The following is a 21,150-nucleotide window of genomic DNA, read 5'->3' as shown; positions in this document are numbered from 1 at the left end:
AAATCCTATTTGCAAAAACTGCTGAACCGCTCATAAACGTATTTGTCAACTCCTGGTCTATCAACCAGAAAACTGAAATCTCTTCAACTACTGCTCCCGTCCCTCCAAGGGGTTAAATACAAATGTGTATATGACTTGCTCTTCATATATCTTGGCACCAAGACCTGGAACAACCTCCTGACAAACATCAGGATGGAAACATTCTATAACAGATTCTGAAAAAAATTAAAAACTCTCTTCTTTGAAAGTATACACACTGTAGACAACTAACTCAAAATAACTAATACCACTCCATCTCTCACTCTGCTCAAACACTTTACCAATACAATATAAGAACCTCCATTCTATTCTCTATTATAAAACCATAATTCTGACCTCCTCAAACTACTATAAAATAGTATTTTAATGCTGTAATTTAAAATACTGTAAGTTGCCTTGAACCTGTTTAAGCATAGCGTGACTCATAAATACCAGATTACATTAGATTTGTGTGCAGTGGATGTAGGGCATGTTCCTTGTAGCTTTCCTGAGGGCCTGGCTGGCTAGGTATGTCCTGAGGACTAGGTTGAAAACATGCTTGTAGGGTAAAAAGTGATTACATCAGTAAAGTGACCTGGAATGTATATGAGACCTAGGAGCCTCTGTTGCAGTTCCCCAGTAAGTTGATGACACTGTGTCCAGAATCTCTGCATCCTTGTCATGATTCATACTTCAGCCCTTTTGGAAACTTTATACAACTGTTTGGGTCAAGCTTCTTTTTAAATTTCAAATTACATAATAATCATATTAAAATCAAAATAGAGATATAACACCAGAGGATGGGGTAAGAACAGCTAACATAGCTGGTTTTAAAAAAGGTCTGGACAAGATCCTGGAGGAAAATATTCACAGTCTGCTATTGAGACAGACATGGGGGAAGCCACTGCTTACCCTGGAAATCAGTAGAATGGAATGTTGCTACTATTTGGGATTTTTTTGCCAAGTATTTGTGACTTAGATTGGCCACCATAAATACGAGATTCTGGGCTAGATGGAACATTGGTCTGACCCAGTAAGGATATTTTTATGTTTTATGTTTGCTTTCTTAGTATAGGGGCTTATAAGAGTCCAAATCTCCAGCACATTGGGTGATCTATCACATCAATCTCTTTGATATAGTGGTTTCTTATTCGAGAGTGGTGGAGAGAGGAATGGTAGGGGGAGTTGGGTTCTGAATGTTTTCTTCAGATATGAGTCTTGAGACCATCTTTGTATATTGGGTAGATGATGTATTAGTTCTGGGGTTCTGGGTAGGAATGGGGATATGGTTTAGTATAAAATGACTTTATAATACAGGCAGTCCCTGGGTTAAGATCAAGTTCCGTTTTTTAAACCGTTCTTAACATAGAAACATGACGGCAGATAAAGGCCAAATGGCCCATCTAGTCTGCCCTTCCACAGTGACCAAGTTGAATTTGTATGTAACTCGGATCCTGTAAAGTACACAGTCCATAAAAACATTAAAGAACATTAAACTGTAGTTTAAATAGAAAGAAAAGATAGAAGGTTTACACTTTCATTCTTCATCTAGCCCACAGTTCCCTCTCCACCACTACATCCAAAATTTCTCCCTCTCATCTTTCTCTTCCCCATGCATCTATACCTCACACCTTTCCCACCACCACATCCAATATTTCTCTCCCTCCCTATGCCCAACAGTTCTCCTCTTTTTTCATTTCCCCAAGTTGCATCATCTCTTTCCCTCTCACTCAGACACCCATGCCCAACAATTCTTCCTTTCTATTTCCTCCCCCACCTCAGCATCTCTTTCCTCACTCCCTTCTTTCTTCCATCCTATATCTCAAGTTCATGCTTCCTTCCCTCCCTCTCTCCCTCTGTTCTGTGTTCCAAGTTCATGCTCCCTCCCTCCTTCCTTCCATCTCTTATCCGAAGTTTGTGCTCCCTCCCTTCCTTCTGTGTCCCAACTCAACCCTGCTTCTCCCTTTCTGTGCCAACACATTCTTCTTCCCTTCCTGTCCCAATGCAACCCTCTTCCTCCCTTCAGTGTCCCAATGCACCTCTCATTGTCCTTCCCTCCCTCAGTGCTGTGTCCCAAATTCTTGCCTCCCTCCTTCCTATGGGTGTTTACTCTGGCCAGCTCCTTCCTCCCAACTGCACTTGTTTTCACAACGTCGCATGCAGCGGCTCCTGCACACTGCCTGCGGCTGACCCAGAAGCCTTCCCTCTGACATTGGAGGGAAGGCTTCTGGGTAAGCCATGGGGCACATGTAAGAACTGCGGCTGCAGTTTTCTGAAGACAAGTGTGGCTGGGAGCAGGGAGCTGGCTAGATAAGGTAAACACCAGCAGGAGGGAAGGAGTCATGCATTTGGGACACAGCACAGAGGGAGGGAAGGGCGATGAGGGGCGCATTGGGATACAGAAGGGTGGAAGAGGGTCACGTTGGGACAGGAAGGGAGAAGCAGACCCCAGTTTGTAAGTACGAATCCAACATAAGTCGGACGTTCTTAACCCAGGGACTGCTGTACTTTCTTGTATACCTGATTGTTTATTGAATTCTAATAATAAAAAGAATTTGATATAAAGATAGGAATAAAAGAGATATTGTAGACTTATTGATAAAAACAATTTGATTTTTTTTAAAAGCAAATTTTATTAACTAATTTAGTGCAAAACACTTTTCCCATAGTTTTGAAACTGAAATTTTTGTCAGAGGTTAGAATTTAACTGATAATAGTCTACAGTAGGGCCTAGTTCAGTCTTTTTTCCTGCCCATTCTTCCGCAAATCCCACCCACCTCTGGCACATCTGTTCATTTATAGTCTTAATTTATAATCAGTTATTCTAATTAGGATAGCAGGAGAAGAGTTTCTCATTATAGAGTATTTTCATCTGCAAGTAATTAGCTTTAATAATTTTATACTTGCTGAGAAACAAACACTAAATCACACAATATACTGTATAAGGCTGTTTATATTAGTCTAATATCCCTGGTACTTTAACAAGTTTTAATTAATTAAACATCTCAACAGTACTAAGATGCAGACAGCGGTCCACTAGTGAGAGGGGTGCTATCCGGTCTTTTGCACTGAGTGATGCATGTTTGATTAGCTCTCAGTTGGTGAGAAGTTATACATGTATGCTCAATGCAAAGAGCTCCTAACTCTCAGAGGACAAGTCTGGTCGCTTGAGGCTAGAGTAACTGAGGAAAACATTGAGGTGTATAATTACGCACGCTAAAACCCTACTTTGACTTCACATCGTACAATCACTAATCCTAAACTCACTGGACTTCTGCAACATAATCTACCTAGGATCTCACAAAAAACCATAAAAAGACTGAGAACGATCCAAAACACAGCGGTATGACTAATCTTTGGACTGAAAAAATCCGACCACATCACCCCATACTTCAAAAAACTCTGCTGGCTACTGATCAAGGCCAGAATTATCTACAAATTCTGGTGCCTATGTCACAAGACACTTTTCGGCACTTTACCCACCTATCTCCTGAGACACTTTGTCCTACAGGATAAACCCTGCCTCTCTCGCAAACCATTACTATTTGCTTTCCCAAATCCCAAGGGATGCCAATTCAAAAGATTCCTGAATAGAATACTATCCTTCTAAGCAGGCATCTGGAACAACACCCTAAGTGACCTCCTCCTGAATTCCCCGACATACCAATCTTTCAGAAAAGCACTGAAAACCTACCTATTCGACAAATTCATTTGAATTCCCAACCTTCCATTCACTGACTAACTCCCCCAAAATATCCCCTCTTCCTTTTTACTTTGCTTCCCTCCATTTAGTCCCATATTGTCTTATCCTGATAAACCTGTACTCTCCCCAAACCTGTACCTGTAACTGTACCAGTACCATATAATCGTTTAAATATTGTATACCATCTTGAACTGAAAAGGTATAACAGGATATAAATAAAGCTATTATGCATGTTCTGCCTCTGTACTGCCTGCATGTCTTTGCAATTTTGTTCTGTCTTATTGGACATTTGCCTGTTTCTGTTGTGGTCTCTTGAATAAAAATGACGTTCAAAAAAAAAATAAATAAAGGAGACCTACAAGGACATAGTAGAGGAGTCTCACCTCCAGTTTGGCAGACCCTGTGCTGCCTTGGAAGAGAAAAGTACATCACCCTGGTGAAGTAGGAAGTAATGCTTTGGCCTGAACCTGCCAACTAAGGGATGCTATATCCTTTTGCACTGAGGTTGTGTTTCCAGGGGATTCTGCCCAGGAGGGAAGGTTTAGGACAGCCGTTGTAGTTGGTGATTCCATCATTTGGCATGTAAATAACTGGGTGGCTGGTGGATGTGAGGACTGCCTGGACACTTCTGTGTCTGGTACAAAGGTGGCAGATCTCACACATCACCTAGGTGGGATTTTAGGTAGTGCTGGCGAGAAGTCTTCTGTCTTAGTATATGTGGGTACTATTGACATAGGAAAATGTGGGAGGAAGGTTCTGGAAGTCGAATTTAGTATCTTGGGTAGAAAGCTGAAATCTACATCTCTAGGGTAGCATTTTCAGAAGTGTTCTTTGTTCCACACTCAGAGCTATGAAGTCTCAGTGTGTGGTTGAGATAATGGTACAAGAATGAAGGATTTAGATTTGTTAGGAACTAGGCAACATTCTGGGAAAGGGCGAGGCTGTTCCAAAAGGATGGGACTGCACTTTAACCATGATGAACCCAGGCTGCTGGTACTAACATTTAAAAAGGAAATAAAGCGGCATTTAAACTAGAATGGGGAGGGAAAGCTAATAATTGCTCAGGAGTATGGTTTAGAGTAGAGTATGCTTGAAGAATACTACCGTGTTTCCCTGAAAATAAGACACTGTCTTATATTAATTTTGGGCCCAAAAAAGGCACTAGGTCTCATTTTTGGGTAGATCTTTTTTTTTTTCATGTACACTGATCATCTCTCCCTTCCTCTCCTCCACCCCAATTCTTCCTATTTCTTTTCGCTCCTCCACATGTGCAGCTTCTTTCCTCCCCTCTCACCCATCCCCTTGTGCAGTATCTTTCTATCCTCCGTCCTTCCTTCCCATCCCCCTATGCAGCAGAGCCCTTGCAGCTTCTATCCCTCCCATCCCTTGTGCAGCAGAATCATTGAAGCTTCTATCCCTCCTGCAGTAGAACCCTTGAAGCTTCTATCCCTCCCTTCCTCCCATCACCACCGCCGCTGCACACCCCCCCTGCTGACCTTTTCATCTCTCCCTCTCAAATGGGAGCATTGGCAGCACAGGTTGCATTGCAGCCCGCCCTTCTCATTTCCTGGCGTTCCTCTGCCGCATCACTGATGATGTCATCAGCATCGCGGCATGGAATGGCCGGACGTGAGAAGGGCAGGCCACGATGCAGCCTGTGCTGCTGACGCTGCCATTTGTTACCAGGTATTTCGGTCTCACGGTCTGGGTTGGGAGGGTGAGATGGAAGGGTCAGTGGGGGGTGTGCTGCTTCCGGCAACTAGGGCTTATTTTTGGGGGTAGGGCTTATATTAAGACCTACCCCAAAAATCATGCTAGGGCTTATTTTTGGAGTAGGTCTTATTTTGGGGGAAACATGGTATTGAAACAGGACATTTAGAGAATCCAATAGAGAGGTTTTAACGATTAAATAAAGCCAGGAGTGTTTTAAGGAATGCAGCTGCATCCTATTGCCATCCTCAGGAGAGAGTGGTTTAATCAAGTTGGTGATACAATAGTGAAACATCATTTGGTTGTTTTATGCCCCTGAAGTAGTGCTTGCAGAACACGGAGAGTGTAGTATGCTTATGCATCATTGGTTATAGCTAATAAAGTGTATGAACACAAGATTTCCTGTTTGGATCTGTTATATATTATTTTGCCATCTTGGATTTAGCAGACCCTGTTGCTTCCTTGGTGTTTAAAGGGAGAGCAGAGTAAAGGAAACAAATTAACCTCATCAACTTCCAAGCATCTTGTAGATGCAGGAAAAAAATAATTTAAAGTGTCTATACAAATGATGTAAGCCTAAAAAATAAAGATGGACAGTTAGAATAATGTATATAGCATAAAATGAAGAGGTAGATATAATATTAGGAATCTCTGAGACCTAGTGGAAGGAGGACAATCAATGGGACACTGTTTTATCAGTGAACAAATTATATCGCAGTGATAGAGTAGATCAAATTGGAGGGGGAGGGGTTGTGTTATATGTAAAAGAGAGAATTGAAGGATAAAGGGTACGAGACTTGATATACCACTTTTTCTGTGTGGTTTACAGTAATCAAAGCGGTTTACATGAGGTAATGAAGTGTTAAGTAATTTGCCCAGAGTCAACAAGGAGCTGCAGTGGGAACTGAACTCACAGCATCAGGGTACTGAGGGCTAAATGAATTAAACAGGGTTGGTAAGACCACATGGGTTTGCTGTGGTCCGATTTTTGGCTGATTCCAAAAGAGTGACTGATGCTCAAACAAGTTTGCATACAAATGATTTGAGTGGAGGTTCGTCATAATCCCCGTTCAATCTCACCGATGAATTCCTGTGAGAGCAACTCTCACACATACGTAGAGCCGGCAGAGGAAGTCCCGAAGCTCCTGCCACTTAGCTGTTCGGGCAGGAAACCTTTTTTTTAATGAACACAGATGTTGTGTATGTTACCCACACACAATATCTGTCCCCATTAAATAAAAAAAGTCATGCCGGCTCTCCCCACTGACCACAGCCATCATAACCCCCCCCACACACAACAACAACCACAGGTCGTCGTCCCCCAACGATGATGCCTACCCCCACGAGAGACAAGAAGGATGCCCACTCCCTCCTTCCTCAGCAACCCATGGTAGCGAAAATAGCAGGAGAGATGCCCACTCTCTCCTACCAGGCAAACTCCTACCCCAAACCCCAAGGGAGCAAAAATGGCAAGGTGGGATGCCCACTCCCTCCTGCCAACAGAGGCCCCCCTGTTCCAGACGCCCCCATGAACCATCCACTCCCTCTTCCCCTCCAAAAAGACCCATTCCCTCCTGCAACCGGATGCTCCCACCACCCCCCGAAACTGCTCCTCCATACCTTTGTCAGAAGTTGAGAGCAGGAGAGATGCTTGGTCCCTCCTGCTCCGAGGCCTGCCAGTCCAAAATGGCGGGCCATCCCCAGTGCGTCATGTGATGCACAGGGAGGGGCATAAGGCTCTGATTGCCTCAGATGCCTAAGGCCACTCCCAAGGGATACAAAGGGAGGATCCTAAGGCCCTGATTGGCCCGGTGGCAGGAGGAAGGGGCATCCCTCCTGCCTTTTTTGGGGGGAGGGGGGAAGTGGAAGGGTAGGGGATGGTTTGGGGGGGGCGTCTAGCATGCATGGGTGGGCATCCGGTGTGCAGGAGGAAGTAGACATCCCTCCTGCCAATTTTGGGTGGCACGAGGGGGTTTTGCAGTTGCAAGAGGGAGTGGGCATTCCTCCTGTCTGTCGGGGGGTTTGGGAACCCATGGTTGTTGGGGGGGGTAGCCGCTTAGCTTGTGGGTGTTTTTTTTAATGGGGCAGATATTGTGTGTGTGTGTGTGTAAAACACACATAGCGTCTGTGCCCATTAAAAAAAAAAGTATGACGTTATAAATATATTAATATGTATCGGTAGTACAGGTAAGTGACTGGTCTTGACCAGTAACTTTTTTAAGATCACTAAAAGCAATCATTTTTTATTTGTGCATTGGGAAGCCATGTTAGAACATCAATCACTCTGCTAGTTTACATGGCATTTCAATATTAATTACTTTATTTGCATGGCCAGATTGGAGAATGAGCGATCGTGCACAAAACCATGTGATGAGCTGTATTGTGCATTGGGTCAGCAAATGCGATCGTTACTAAACCAATTGTTACTAATTAACCAACAGGAAGAAACAGTAAATCATATTAAAATAATCACAAGTAATAATAGACCTCACCGTACCCTCAAAAAAAGACCAAGGGAGATAAAACTCATCAAAACTAATACACCCACCACACTCACCACAACTACCTCCATTCCCTGCGCCTACCTCAACACTAGATCAGTAAGGAACAAAGCTTTCTTAATCAAAGACTGGATCGTCTACAAAAAGATAGCCTGCCTCTTTCTAACGGAAACATGGTTACTATCAGAAGAGGATCCAATACTAAATGACCTAATACCAGATAACTACAAAATTCACATGTTAAACCGTGAAGACCGTAGAGGGGGAGGACTAGCAGTCATCCTCAAGGAAGAACTCGAACTTGAATTAGTTGACTCCAAGATAACCAACCATCTAGAAACACTAGCATGCAAAATTAGCAATAAGGACCTAGAAGAGTACCTCTCCTTTATTCTATTTTATGTACCACCAAAATGCTGGTCAAAGGCCAGAGAAGACTTCTATGAATTCATCCTACACAACTCAATCACTCCGTCTTACAATATTATAGCAGGAGACGCAAACCTACATTTAGAAAACGAGGGAAATCCCGACACAAAAGATTTTAAAAACTTCCTATCCTTACTCAACTTCATTCTCCCTTCATCCACACAAACCCATGAAAAAGGCCACCAACTAGATTTAGTAGCTATGTCCTCAAAAGAAATCCTAAATCCCACTATTTCCATATCAAATGGCATCTGGAATCACGACATCTGGTCCGACCACTACACCTATTACTTTAATTTAAACTGGAACCAACCTAAAGAAAAAACACACCCAAGGACAAAAAAAGAAAATCTCACAAGGGGCCACATTAACCCAGAGGAATACTGGGCCCACTATGAGGCGCACGAGGAGATGAAAGATGAAGGTGAATTCTGGGAACAGTGGTCAAAAACAAGCACAACCATCTTAGACAAAATAGCTCCCAAACAAATCAGAACAAATCGCTCAAATAAATATAACAACTGGTTCGACTCCGAACTACAAAAAATGAAACAATCAATACGACGACTAGAAAGGATCTGGAACAAATCAGGTGAAATATCTGACAGGAACAATTGGAGATCAAACATAAAGGAATATAAACAACTGATAAAAGAAAAAAGGAAAAAATTCTACTCATCCAAAATATATACATCCAACACAAGTTCAAAAGGAATTAACACTCATGAATTGTTCAATCTAGTTAAAAATTTATGCGACACTACACGCCACAGTCAATCAACGCACGACATAAAACTTCCATCAGCAGACGATCTAGCACAACACTTTAACTCAAAAATTGTGAACCTAAGGAACAACGGCCCAACAAACAACACAGATGAACAGCAAATAGCCAACATACATGAAAACGAAACACCAGTGGACATGTATTGGAACTCCTTTCAGGACCTAGAATGGAACAACTTCATAAAACTCTATAACAAATATACCAAATCAAACTGCATCCTAGATCCCTGTCCACCCAACATAATGAAAGCAGCCCCTCTAGACTTTAAAATAACACTTTGGACTCATATGTCCAACAATTTCAAAAACGGAAAATTCCTATCAAAAAATGGTCACATTATAATCACCCCAATCCCAAAAAATCGTAAACTACCCCTTACATCAGCAACCAACTATAGACCAGTAGCATCCATCCCATTTTTCGTAAAAATAATGGAAGGTTTGGTACAAACCCAACTGATGGACTACCTAGATCGGTTCTCACTGCTACATGAAACCCAATCAGGATTCAGACCTCTGTTCAGCACTGAGACAGTGATAGCAGCAATCTTAGAATCTTAGGGACACAAAGCCTTAGTGATGCAATTCGACATGAGCTCAGCCTTCGACTTGGTTGATCACAAAAAACTACTACAATGTCTAGATTCAATTGGCATCGGAGGCGAAGTGCTGGAATGGTTCCGAGATTTCCTTACGACCCGCACCTATCAAGTTCGCTTCAACTGCAACCTCTCTAAAACATGGAGAAACCCATCAGGCGTCCCACAGGAGTCCCCACTATCCCCACTACTCTTCAACGTCTACATAGCTTCTAACCCAGCGAGGCATAAAAGTATTCAGCTATGCAGACGACTTCACAATCATAATCCCATTTATGACATCCCTCTCCGAAATCACCCCCACAGCAACTGAAGCGCTAAACATGATGGAACAATGGACCACAGACTTCAAACTGAAGCTCAATTCAGAAAAAACTAAATTCTTCATAGCCTCACCACACGCACAGAACACGACAATATCACTACACATTAACAATCTAAACTACCCCATTCAACCAACGATGAAGATTCTAGGAGTAATACTAGACCAAGGATTAACCATGAAAGACCACATAGACTCCTTAATCAAAAGAGGGTTTTTCACTCTCTGGAAACTTAAGACCATTAAGGCGTACTTCCACACTTCAGCTTTCAGAATTCTAGTACAATCCCTAATACTAAACCACCTGGACTATTGCAACATCACCCATCTGACAATCCCCCAGAAGCAAATGCAAAGACTACAACTGATACAAAATGCAGCAGTCAGGATGATTTTCGGGCTGAAGAAGTCCGATCACATAACCCCTTCCTACCGACTCCTACACTGGCTGCCGATGGAGGCACGCACGAAGTTCAAGCTAGGATGTCTCTGCTTCAAAGTATTAAATGGTCTAGCCCCAAAATACATTACAGACCTCTTCTCATTCCCAACCAACAGACATGAAAGAAAAACACACATGAAATTTGTCTCCCCACCGACTAGAGGGTGCAAATATAAGAGACACCATCAACAACTACTATCATATCAAGCAGCCATATGGGGTAAAGACCTAGAAAAACTAATTGCGCACACAAACAACTATGAAGAATTTAAGAAACACCTAAAAACTTACCTATTCTTGAAATACCTAGGTAACGAACCGGAACATCAACCCCCCCTCGTAAAATCATCACATACCTGAACTTGCAAACTGTTAACCCCAACCCCTAATCACTAACTACGAACACTCTATTCAATTTACGGAAAGTTCTACCTCTATGTAAACAGCTTGGCACTTCCTGACCTTGCAACACACAAACTGTCGTTAACACTATTAATGTTATCAGATGTATACTGCTATACTCTTTAATTCGTTGTACGAGATGTACACCGCTATACTCCTTAATTCGTTGTACGTACAGCCTCTCTTTATTGTATTTACTGTATTTATTGTATTTACAGTCTCTTTACTGTAAACCGCCTAGAAGTCGCAAGATTACAGGCGGTATATAAGAATAAAGTTATTATTATTGTTACTAAACCAGTCAGAAATGATCGCTGACTTTAGTGCATCTAGCTCTGAGGCAGCTGCTCTAATCACTAAGCCACTCCTCTTAGTATTGTTGAGCTGATTAATTATTAGACTTATATAAACAGCGTTGAAATTATACAGTATATTGTGTGATTTATTTAGTGTTTGTTTCATCAAATCTAACAAATTAAACATTCTGCATTAAATTGATAGCAGTATGGAATCCTTAAGGATAGATATTCCATTTGTTAATAGAGGAACATGAATAGTGTGTATCCCAGGGATCTCTACTGGAACCGGTGCTATTTAACATATTTATAAATGATCTGGAAATCGGAACAAGTGAGGTGATTAAATTTGCAGATCACACTAAACTATTCAAACATGTTAAAACACATGCAGACTATGAAAAACTGAAGGAAGACCTTAGGATATTGGAAGATGGAATTTAATGTGGACAAATGCAAAGTGATACACATTGGGAATAATAATTTGAATTGTATAGTTACTTGATTCTATGGTCCATTTTAGTAGTCAGCACCCCAGTAAAAGATCTAAGTGTCATCATAGACAATATATTGAAATCTTTCACCCTGTATGCAGAGCAGCCAAAAAAGCAAACTGGATGCCAGGAATTATTAGGAATTATTATTATATGCCTCTGTATTGCTCCATGGTGCGACCTCACCTCGAGTACTGAATGCAGGTTTGGTTGCTGTATCTTAAAAAAGATGTAACAGAATTAGAAAAGGCTCATAGAAGGGTGACCAGAATGATAAAGGAGATGAAACTTCTCATATGAGGAAAGGCTAAGCAGCTTAGGGCTCTGGAAAAGAGATAGCTGAGGGGGAATATCATTGAGGTCTACAAAATTCTGAGTGGTGTATAATGGGTAAAAGTGAATTGATTTTTCACTCTTTTAAAAAGTATAAATACTAGGGGATACTCAATGAAGGTACATGGGGAGTGTACACATGGACAGAAAATGAGCAGCCCATGGGTATGTATCCCAGATACATGCATAGTTGATAGAATGTTATAAACTATGGGCTCCTTTTACTAAGCTGCGCTAGTGGTTTTAGTGCGCACTTAGCATGTGCTACATTGCCATGCATGCTACACGCTAACGCCTCCATAGAGCTGGCGTTAATATTTTTTGTGTAGCGCAGGGTTAGCGCACGCTAAAAATGCTAGCACAGCTTAGTAAAAGGAGTCTTATATGTGTCATTTGGTGCACCTAAAAGCATAAACCTATGAGTATTTGGTTTTCTGCCATGTATTTGTGACCAGAATTGGCTACTGTTGGAAGTAGAATATTCGGCTAGATGGACCATTATGACTATTATGTTCTTAAGATAGTTGGTTCCAGTAAAAGCTGCATCTAATTGCACTGGAATACCAAAGAAGTGCATGGAAACCGTCCAGTCCCAAAATTCTAAATAAAATCAATTGGCAGATCTGAGCTCCCATCTGAAAATTTGTTATTGCCTCCAATGAAATAGTAAGAGCCACAGCAGTGGCTTCTGGTTAATTAAATACACTTTTTATCTTTCCACAACTAGAAGAGTGATACTGACAGACCAGGCAGCAGCACATTTGAATTTGTATACCCGACATTGAAATCAGGTGCCTCCAGTCATTTAAATTTTTTACAATTCATGCTTCAAGCAATAGATCTAATGTTTTTTTGCACAAATTGAAAGATAAAACTGGTGTGTTGTATTTAAAGAGGTAAAAGTCCTTCACTACTGTTATGTTGTGATTGCTTTTTCATATAAAACAAAATCTACAGGAATTATTTAAGAACTATTAAAGAACTGATACTTTTATTAAAGCAATTTATTTTTATTTTACACATTAAAAATATATTTCCTTTTTCCATGTAGGTATCTGGGCTATTCTACCACAGTAATATGTTGAATATTCATCAAATACTTTGTGTCCCCAACTGGGTGGCAAAGATATTTTCTCAGACCGTTGAACCAATTTTCTCATCTGCAGAGCCAACCAGTGAGGCTCGAGAAGGAATGGGAGCAACTATAGACCTCCAGAGACAACAGAGGATGGAGTTAATTGATCAGCAAATTATGTTGTCTCAGTTTGATCAGATGAGACAGCAGAGACAACAGCAGGTAATAATTAACCATTTTTTTGTGTTGCCTTGTTGCAGCAAGCCATGATTTGTTGTCCATCTTGTAGTTAGCTTTTCTTTATAATTCATACTGTGATAAGTTTGGTCCTTCTTGCTTACAGTGATCCTCGGAGGCCTATGCTGTGTTCCATAGCAGAATGAATTATTAGATGTTATGGATTAGTTACCATCTTCTTTTCAGAGTTTAGTGTCAGCATAAATATTGCTTACATGGCTAACCAGATGGCACACTCTTTTATGCAATTTTTATTTAGTGAAAGAAAATAAGGCTAGCAGGAAATAGTCTGTATCTGGTTTCCTTGCCAACTGTGAAACCACAGGGTGTTCCTGTTCAGTTTTTAACCATTGCATTATGAAACACAGTTTTCTTAAAGACTAAAATGAAGGTTTATGTTCTGTTTTAAAAACTAGAAGAGGGAGGAAGATCCAAGTAATAGAGGTGGTGGTCAAATAAATCTGAGACATAGTAAAATACTGTATAGGTAAAAGCTGTTTAGCTTATCTCTAGTGACCTTAATCTTAGGTAAACTGTTTTATTAAATTATCAAAGATAACACTATGTAATACGATTTTTGTTCCTGGGCAGTAAGTGTAATTTCCTAATTGCTCTTGCCTAAAATGACAGAAAATGTCTGTTATTTCTATACAACTTTGCTTATACGACCAAAATTTTTCTCTCCATAAGAGGCACTTTTTCCCCCCTAAAAGTGGGTAGAAATGTAGGTGCGTCTTATGGAGTGAATATAAACACATACACACACCTCCGGGTACTCGAAAGGGTCCAGAGAAGAGCGACTAAGATGGTTAAGGGGCTTGAAGAGTTGCCGTACAGCGAAAAATTAGAGAAACTGGGCCTCTTCTCCCTCGAACAGAGGAGAGTGAGAGGGAACATGATCGAAACATTCAAGGCACTAAAGGGAATAGACTTAGTAGATAAGGGAAGGTTGTTCACCCTCTCCAAGGTAGGGAGAACGAGAGGGCACCCTCTAAAATAGAAAGGGGATAGATTCCGTACGAATATAAGGAAGTTCTTCTTCACCCAGAGAATGGTAGAAAACTGGAACACTCTTCTGGAATCTGTTATAGGGGAAAACACCCTCCATGGAATCAAGACAAAGTTAGACAAGTTCCTGCTGAACCAGAACGTACGCAGGTAGGGCTAGTCTCAGTTAGGGTGCTGGTCTTTGAACAGAGAGCCGCCGTGTGAGCGGACTGCTGGGCACGATGGACCCCCACGTCTGACCCAGCATCGACAATTCTTTTGTTCTTATGTTATGTTCTTACCTTTTTTAAATTCCAGTGGTCCAGCGCTGTATTGGCAAGAGCTTTCCGCACTCCTGCCCCTCCCTTGGTGGATGGCTGCCTCCTCATCTCTTGCAGTAGAACGTCACACAAGGCAGGCATGAGCTTTTTCATGCTCCTGCCTGGCCCTGCGCCACTCCCTGAATGGCTGCCGTCAGTTCTCGCGGATAGGGTATGGTGGGAGTATCTGTTTGCGGTGCTTCAGGCTTATGGGGTGGGGCAATTCTTCTACAGTGCGGTCCAGATGCTGTACAGCAGGGGTGCCCAACGCGTCGATTGCGATCGACCGGTAGCTCAGGAAGGCAACGTGAGTCGATTGCAGAGCCCATCCCGGGCTCTGTGATAGACTCGTGTTGCCGTCCCGATCTACCGGGCCTATCAGCCTTCCTCTCCACGACATCAAAGACGCCAATGCAGGGCATTAGGCTGTTTTTGTCATTTCGGGGGGGGGGGGGGCGCGAGGTGGTGTGGCGGCAGCAGCAGCAACAGCCTGAAAAAGAAATCATCCTGGCCCGGGTCGGTGTCATACTCCGGAACTTCTACCTCTTCCAGCAGCCCTCTCCCTTCTATCTGCTTCCGGCCACACCCCCTGCTCCGCGGCTCTCTTCGGCAACTCAGCAGCAGCGATCGACACAAGCTTCTGACGTCGGGGCCTACCCTCTGTGAGTCCCGCTTGTTTCAACTTCCTTTTTCCACAAAGGCGGGACTCATAGAGGGAAGGCCTCGATGTCGGCAGCTTGTCTTGATCACCGCTGCTGACGAGTTGCTTAAGAGAGCCGCGGAGCAGGGGGATGTTGCCAGGTGTAGGTAGAAGGGAGAGGGCCAGATGCAGGACTCGTGGGTGAGGGAGAAGAAGAGAGAGAGAAAGAGAGAGGGGAGGGAAACAAAAGGAAATATTTCATACTGGGCTTGGCCGGAGTGGAGGAGGGTGGAAAGATTCTGGCTACAGGGTGCATTAACAAAGGAAAAGGGGGGAAAGCTGAAAATGGAGATAGTGACACAAAGAAGAGAAAGAGTAAGCAGGACCTACTGAATAAGGATAGAGATACAGAGGGGACATAAAGAGGAGATGAAATAGAGACATAGAAGTAATGCTGAAAAAGTGTGTGGGGGGGGGGAGATAAAGACATTGAAAGGGCAAATGGTGAACATGGGGTAAAGACAAGGACAGAGACAAATGAAGATTCTGAAAAAGTGGTGAGATAGGGATATAGGTCAGATGGACACAAAGAAGGGTGATGCTGGAAAATAGGTGGAATGGTAATTCTGACAGACACAGAAGGGATGCTGGATCAAGGAGAGATGGGGCTCAGGCTGGATGGAATGAGGAGAAATGCCTTGTTGGCCCGGAACTTCCTCTCCTACGTCAGAATTGACGTCAGGGAGCGGAATGCTGGTCAGCGCGACGCTTCTGCAGGGAAAGCTTGGGATGGCGGTGGCTTAGGGGCTGTTCCCTGATGGCGGTGGCAGCAAACCGAGTGGCTTGGGGGAGGGCATGGAGAAAAAAGAAAGGGGGCAGACAGGGAGACAGAAAGAAGGGGGAACAGGGAGACAGAAAGAAAAAGTTGGGGGAGAGAATGAGGTCTGGAGGAGAGGAAACATACAGGAGGCTGAAAGAAAGGAAGAAAGATTGGATGCACAGTCAGAAGAAGAAAGTGCAACCAGAGACTCATGAAATCACCAAACAGCAAAGGTAGGAAAAATGATTTTATTTTCAATTTAGTGATCAAAATGTGTCTGTTTTGAGAATTTATATCTGCTGTCTATATTTTGCACTATGGCTCCCTTTTACTAAACCGTAATAGTGTTTTTTAGCGCAGGGAACCTATGAGCATTGAGAGCAGCACGAGGCATTCAGCGTAACTCCCTGTGCTAAAATCTACTATTGTAGTTTAATAAAAAGGGAGGGGGTGTATTTGTCTATTTTTGTATTTTGTTACTGAGGTGACATTGCATAGAGTCATCTGCCGTGACCTCTTTGAAAAAACCCGGAATATGAATAATTAACATTTTCTCTGCCTTTCAGTGTGCTTTGTGGTTTTTTTTAATTTATTGTTGGTAGATCATTTTGACTTAGTCATTATAAAAGTAGCTCGCAAGCCCATAAAGTGTGGGCACCCCTGCTGTACAGTGACCCAAGCGCTCGGATATGGGTCAATGGGACGCTTTCGGTGCCCTTTAAAATACATCTTGGGACCAGGCAGGGTTGTCCCTTATTGCCATTGTTATTTGTACTTTTGTTAGACCCCTTGATTAGGGAAATTCAGGCAAATTTAGAGATTAGTGGGTTACCTCGGGGGGGGGGGCTAGTCACTAAGATTGAGCCGTTTGCGGATGATTTACTGGCTTTTCTCTCCAATTTGCATCGGTCACTGCCGACTTTATTGGAGAGTCTGTAGGAATATGGTGACTTCTTGGGTAGTGCCTTGAACTTTGGGAACTCAGATTCCTTGACTTCTTTCCCTTCCCTGCATAGGATTTGGTATGGGGGCTTTCCTTTTAAATGGGCGGAGGGTTCATTCCGTTATCTGGATATTCAGTTATCTATGAATGTGGCAAATTTGTATCATTTCAATATTGATAAGTTGTTGGCTGATACGTGCTCCCAATTGGTGCGGTGGAAGGGTTTACCCTTGTCTTTGATGGGTAGAATACATCTTTTCCATATAATCTTGTTCCCCAAGTGGTTATACGTTCTCCAGACGCTTCCGGTATACTTACTGAAGAAAGATATTCAAACCCTCAACTCCTGCTGTCTGGGTTCTTTTGGGGAGGGAGGAAGCCTAAGCTTAGGTGGGCTAGCATGGTTAGACTAGCATTGGGCTCGAAGCGGCTTGGGCATACCGGATCTCAGGCTCTATAATCAGGCTCGTATTTTATGCCATATCCATGACTGGGTGTTGGACACAGATCTCTTTACTGATGTTACCTTTGAGAAAGACTACTTTTACCCTTTCCACCTGCTGTATCTTTTGCATGCACGGCTTAAAGATGTCTCTCAGCCCATCCGGGGCAGTGTGTTGTTCCGCCCCTTTTGGGCAGTATGGAAACAAGTTCTTTCCTATTGGGGGCAGGATCCACATCTTAGTGTGTTCATGCCGTTGGTGGGTAATGCCACCTTTCCACCGGGGCTCACGCCTTCTATATTCAGCTGGTGGAGGAGCAGGGGTATTTTCTAATTATGTCATATTTTGTAAGAAAGGGGTACCTTGCTTTCCTATGAGGATTTGCTTTCTAGAGGGATTCCAGCTTTGGGGACACACTATGCTTATCAACAAATTCAACATTATGTGAGGTCCCTCCTGGTAGGTTCTCTGTCCTGGGAATTTGGGGTCCGCTTTGAGGAATTTCTGGAGGCATCTGCAGAACCAGAATATCGGTTTCCTATATCCATAAGGGCTTGCTTCAGTTACAAACTACTAGGGATTTCTCTGGGGTCATTCAGCATTGGCAGTGGAATCTCAATTGGAAATTAACCCTATCTGTATTAATGAGGGCACTTAAGGGTGTACTGGGGGTAGTGGGAAGTGCAGAATTACAAGAGTGTCATTATCGTACTGTGATGAGGGCTTATGTCCCCCAGAGCCAGGCTTATCATATGGGGTGTATAGACACACAGCTTTGTGTCAAATGTCATTCAGCTGTGAACTCCTATGTGCATGGTCTGTGGGCGTGTTCAACAATCCAGGATTTCTGGAGGGAGGTGGCTTCCTTTTTGGGTACAACTTTAAACACCATCGTCTCTCTCTTGGTGCCTGGTATGTTATTTTGTCATTTTACTTTGTTCGATATGCATCTAGCTCGAGAAAAATTGTTTCTGAGTAAGTGTTATGTCTTAGGGAAGAAATGTATTATAAACCATTGGTTGTCTGACCAGCCTCCTTCTGTGTGGTATTGGAGGAATAAACTTCATACTCTGATGCGGAGGGAGGCAAGAGCTGTAGCTGGTTCACAGAGTAAATGTAAAACTTTTTTTCAAGTGTGGACTCCTTATCTGAATGTCCTGGCTCCAAGGAGTCGCAGTCAGATTCTGAACCATCTATGACTTGTATACTTGGGTTGCCTACTGTATTTCTGGGGGAGGGGGGAGAGGGGCCGAAGGGCAGAGTGGTCCTGTGCGGGTGGGGGGGGGGGTTTGAGGACGGATGGGTAAGGGTTATTGTTACAGAATTTTTTTGTCTTTGTGTGGTTGTTGTAATTTTCCTTGATTGCAATAAAAAGATTATTAAATTAAAAACAAATAAAATACAGACCTCGCAAGCCCCATACACCTTGTAGATCTTAACTACACACCCTTAAAAATCTGCTCACCTTGGGGGTGAACAGGATCCATGAGGTCCTCAACAGTTAAAACGAGGATCTCTGCGGACTCCACGTCATGGCTGGTTACCAGGGGCAGTTACCTGACTCGGCCAGTCTCTCAATTATCCGTGGCAGTAGACTAGAGGGATCCTCGTTTTAACTCTCTCAGATCTCACGGATCCTGTTCACCCCTGAGGTGAGCAGATTAAGGACATTCAGTTAAGATCCATGTGGTTCATAGGGTTTGCAAAGTCTGTGTTTTACCCAGTCCCTACATAAGAATAGCCTTACTGGATTAGACCAATGGTCCATCAAGCCCAGTAGCCCGTACTCACAGTGGCCAATCCAGGTCCCTAGTACTTGGCCAAAACCCAAGGAGTAATTTGAAATGAACTATAAATTTTTACATCGGTTGTACAGATCTACCTCCTACCAATTTCGAGCAAAGATGTGCTTGTCAGATTGCTGTCTTAAATGTTCTCATTCTCCGTCCACTTTGGGACATCAGTTCTGGTTGTGTCCTCGGATTCAAGCTTTTTGGCAACAGCTGTGTATGCATATTCAAACCATGCGGAATTACAACTTTTCCTTAGATCAACAGATGCTGTTTACCCTTGAATATGTACCCCTGTCAGCTCCTAAGGGGTTTCGGAGCTTTCTCGCCCGTTCTATGTTATTGGGGAAGAAGACTATTCTACTTTACTGGATTTCGTCTGAATCTCCGACGCTTTCTCGTTGGCGGACTCTGATGATACAGCAAGCTTCTATGGAGCGACTTTGCTTTTCTATGTTAGACTCCGCAATGGGCAGGTTGTTCTGTCAATGTTGGGCTCCTTTCTGGGATACTTTAACATCAAGAGCTCGAAGTCATTTGTTAAATGTTTGACTATATATTTGAGACTGTACTGGAGTGGATTTTTGTTATGATTTGTTTGTTTGGGACATGGGAGGGGAGGTGGGTGTGGGTGGGATGGGGGGGAGGGCTCAAGAATGTGTTGGTAAATTTGAGCAGTAATTTGGTATCCACGAATCTTGTTGTACACCATGTATATTTGAGTGCTTTGTTCTTCCTTCATTGAAAACTTAATCTAATTTAATCTAATCTAAACCTTAAGTTTATATACCGCATCATCTCCATGAGAATGGAGCTCAACACGGTTTACAAGAACTTAAAATAGTGGGTAGAGAAGAAGAAAAAGGATTACATGAACTTATGTGTAGAAGGGGGGAGAGAAAGGGGGGAAGGATAGAGCTACAATTTGCTGAAAACCCAAGGAGTAGCAACATTCCACGCTACCAATCCAGGGCAAGCAGTGGCTTCTCAATAACTGACTATGGACTTTTCCTCCAGGAAATTGTCCAAACCTTTCTTAAAACCAGCTGCACTATCCACAATGTGTTCCAGAGCTTAACTATTCTCTTAGTGAAAAAGTATTTCCTCCTATTGGTTTTAAAAGTATTTCCCTGTAACTTCATCGAGTGTTCCCTAGTCTTTATCATTTTTGACGGAGTGAAAAATTGATCCATTTAGTACCCTTTCTACTCTACTCAGGATTTTAGCGACTTCAATCATATCTCCCCTCAGCCTTCTCTTTTCCAAGCTGAAGAGCCCTAATCTTTTTAGCCTTCCCTCATATGAGAGGCGTTCCATCCCCTTTATCATCTTGGCCGCTCTTTTATGAACCTTTTCTAGTGCCGCTATATCTTTTTTGAGATAAGGAGACCAGAATTGAATGGAATACTCTAGGTGAGGTCACACCATGGAGCGATAAAGGGGCATTATAACATTCTTTAGACTTGTTAACCATCCCTTTTTTAATAATTCCTAGTGTCCTGTTTGCTTTTTTCGCCGCCGCCACACATTGGGCGGAAGGTTTTATCATATTGTCTACAATGATATCCAGATCCTTTTCTTGGGTGCTGACTCCCAAAGTGGACCCTAGCATCCAGTGAATGTGATTTGGGTTATTCTTCCCAATGTGCATCACTTTGCATTTGTCCACATTAAATTTCATCTGCCACTTGGACGCCCAATCTTCCAATTTCCTAAGGTCTGCCTGCAAATTTTCACAATCCACATGAATTTTCACAACTTTGAATAGTTTAGTATCATCTGCAAATGTAATCACCTCACTCGTTCCAATTTTCAGACCATTTATAAATAAGTTAAATAGCACTGGTCCCAGTACAGATC

General features: G+C 42.7%; 1 protein-coding gene across 5 annotated transcripts in view; it reads left to right on the top strand.

The window, feature by feature from the left end:
- UBAC2 (UBA domain containing 2) overlaps positions 1-21,150 on the top strand; it is a 579,805-nt gene that overhangs the window by 367,006 nt on the left and 191,649 nt on the right. For 4 of the 5 annotated variants that reach the window (XM_033949114.1, XM_033949110.1, XM_033949112.1 and 1 more), the window contains one exon: positions 13,087-13,332. In XM_033949114.1, coding sequence (XP_033805005.1) covers positions 13,087-13,332 — 246 coding nt within the window. The remainder of the gene's footprint in view (positions 1-13,086; positions 13,333-21,150) is intronic. The other variant, XM_033949111.1, reaches the window with a different exon arrangement.

Source organism: Geotrypetes seraphini, chromosome 6 (genome assembly GCF_902459505.1).
Source record: "Geotrypetes seraphini chromosome 6, aGeoSer1.1, whole genome shotgun sequence".
NCBI lineage: Eukaryota > Metazoa > Chordata > Amphibia > Gymnophiona > Dermophiidae > Geotrypetes > Geotrypetes seraphini.
Note: the sequence above shows the minus strand (reverse complement) of the source record. Positions and strands in the feature narration are given on the sequence as shown.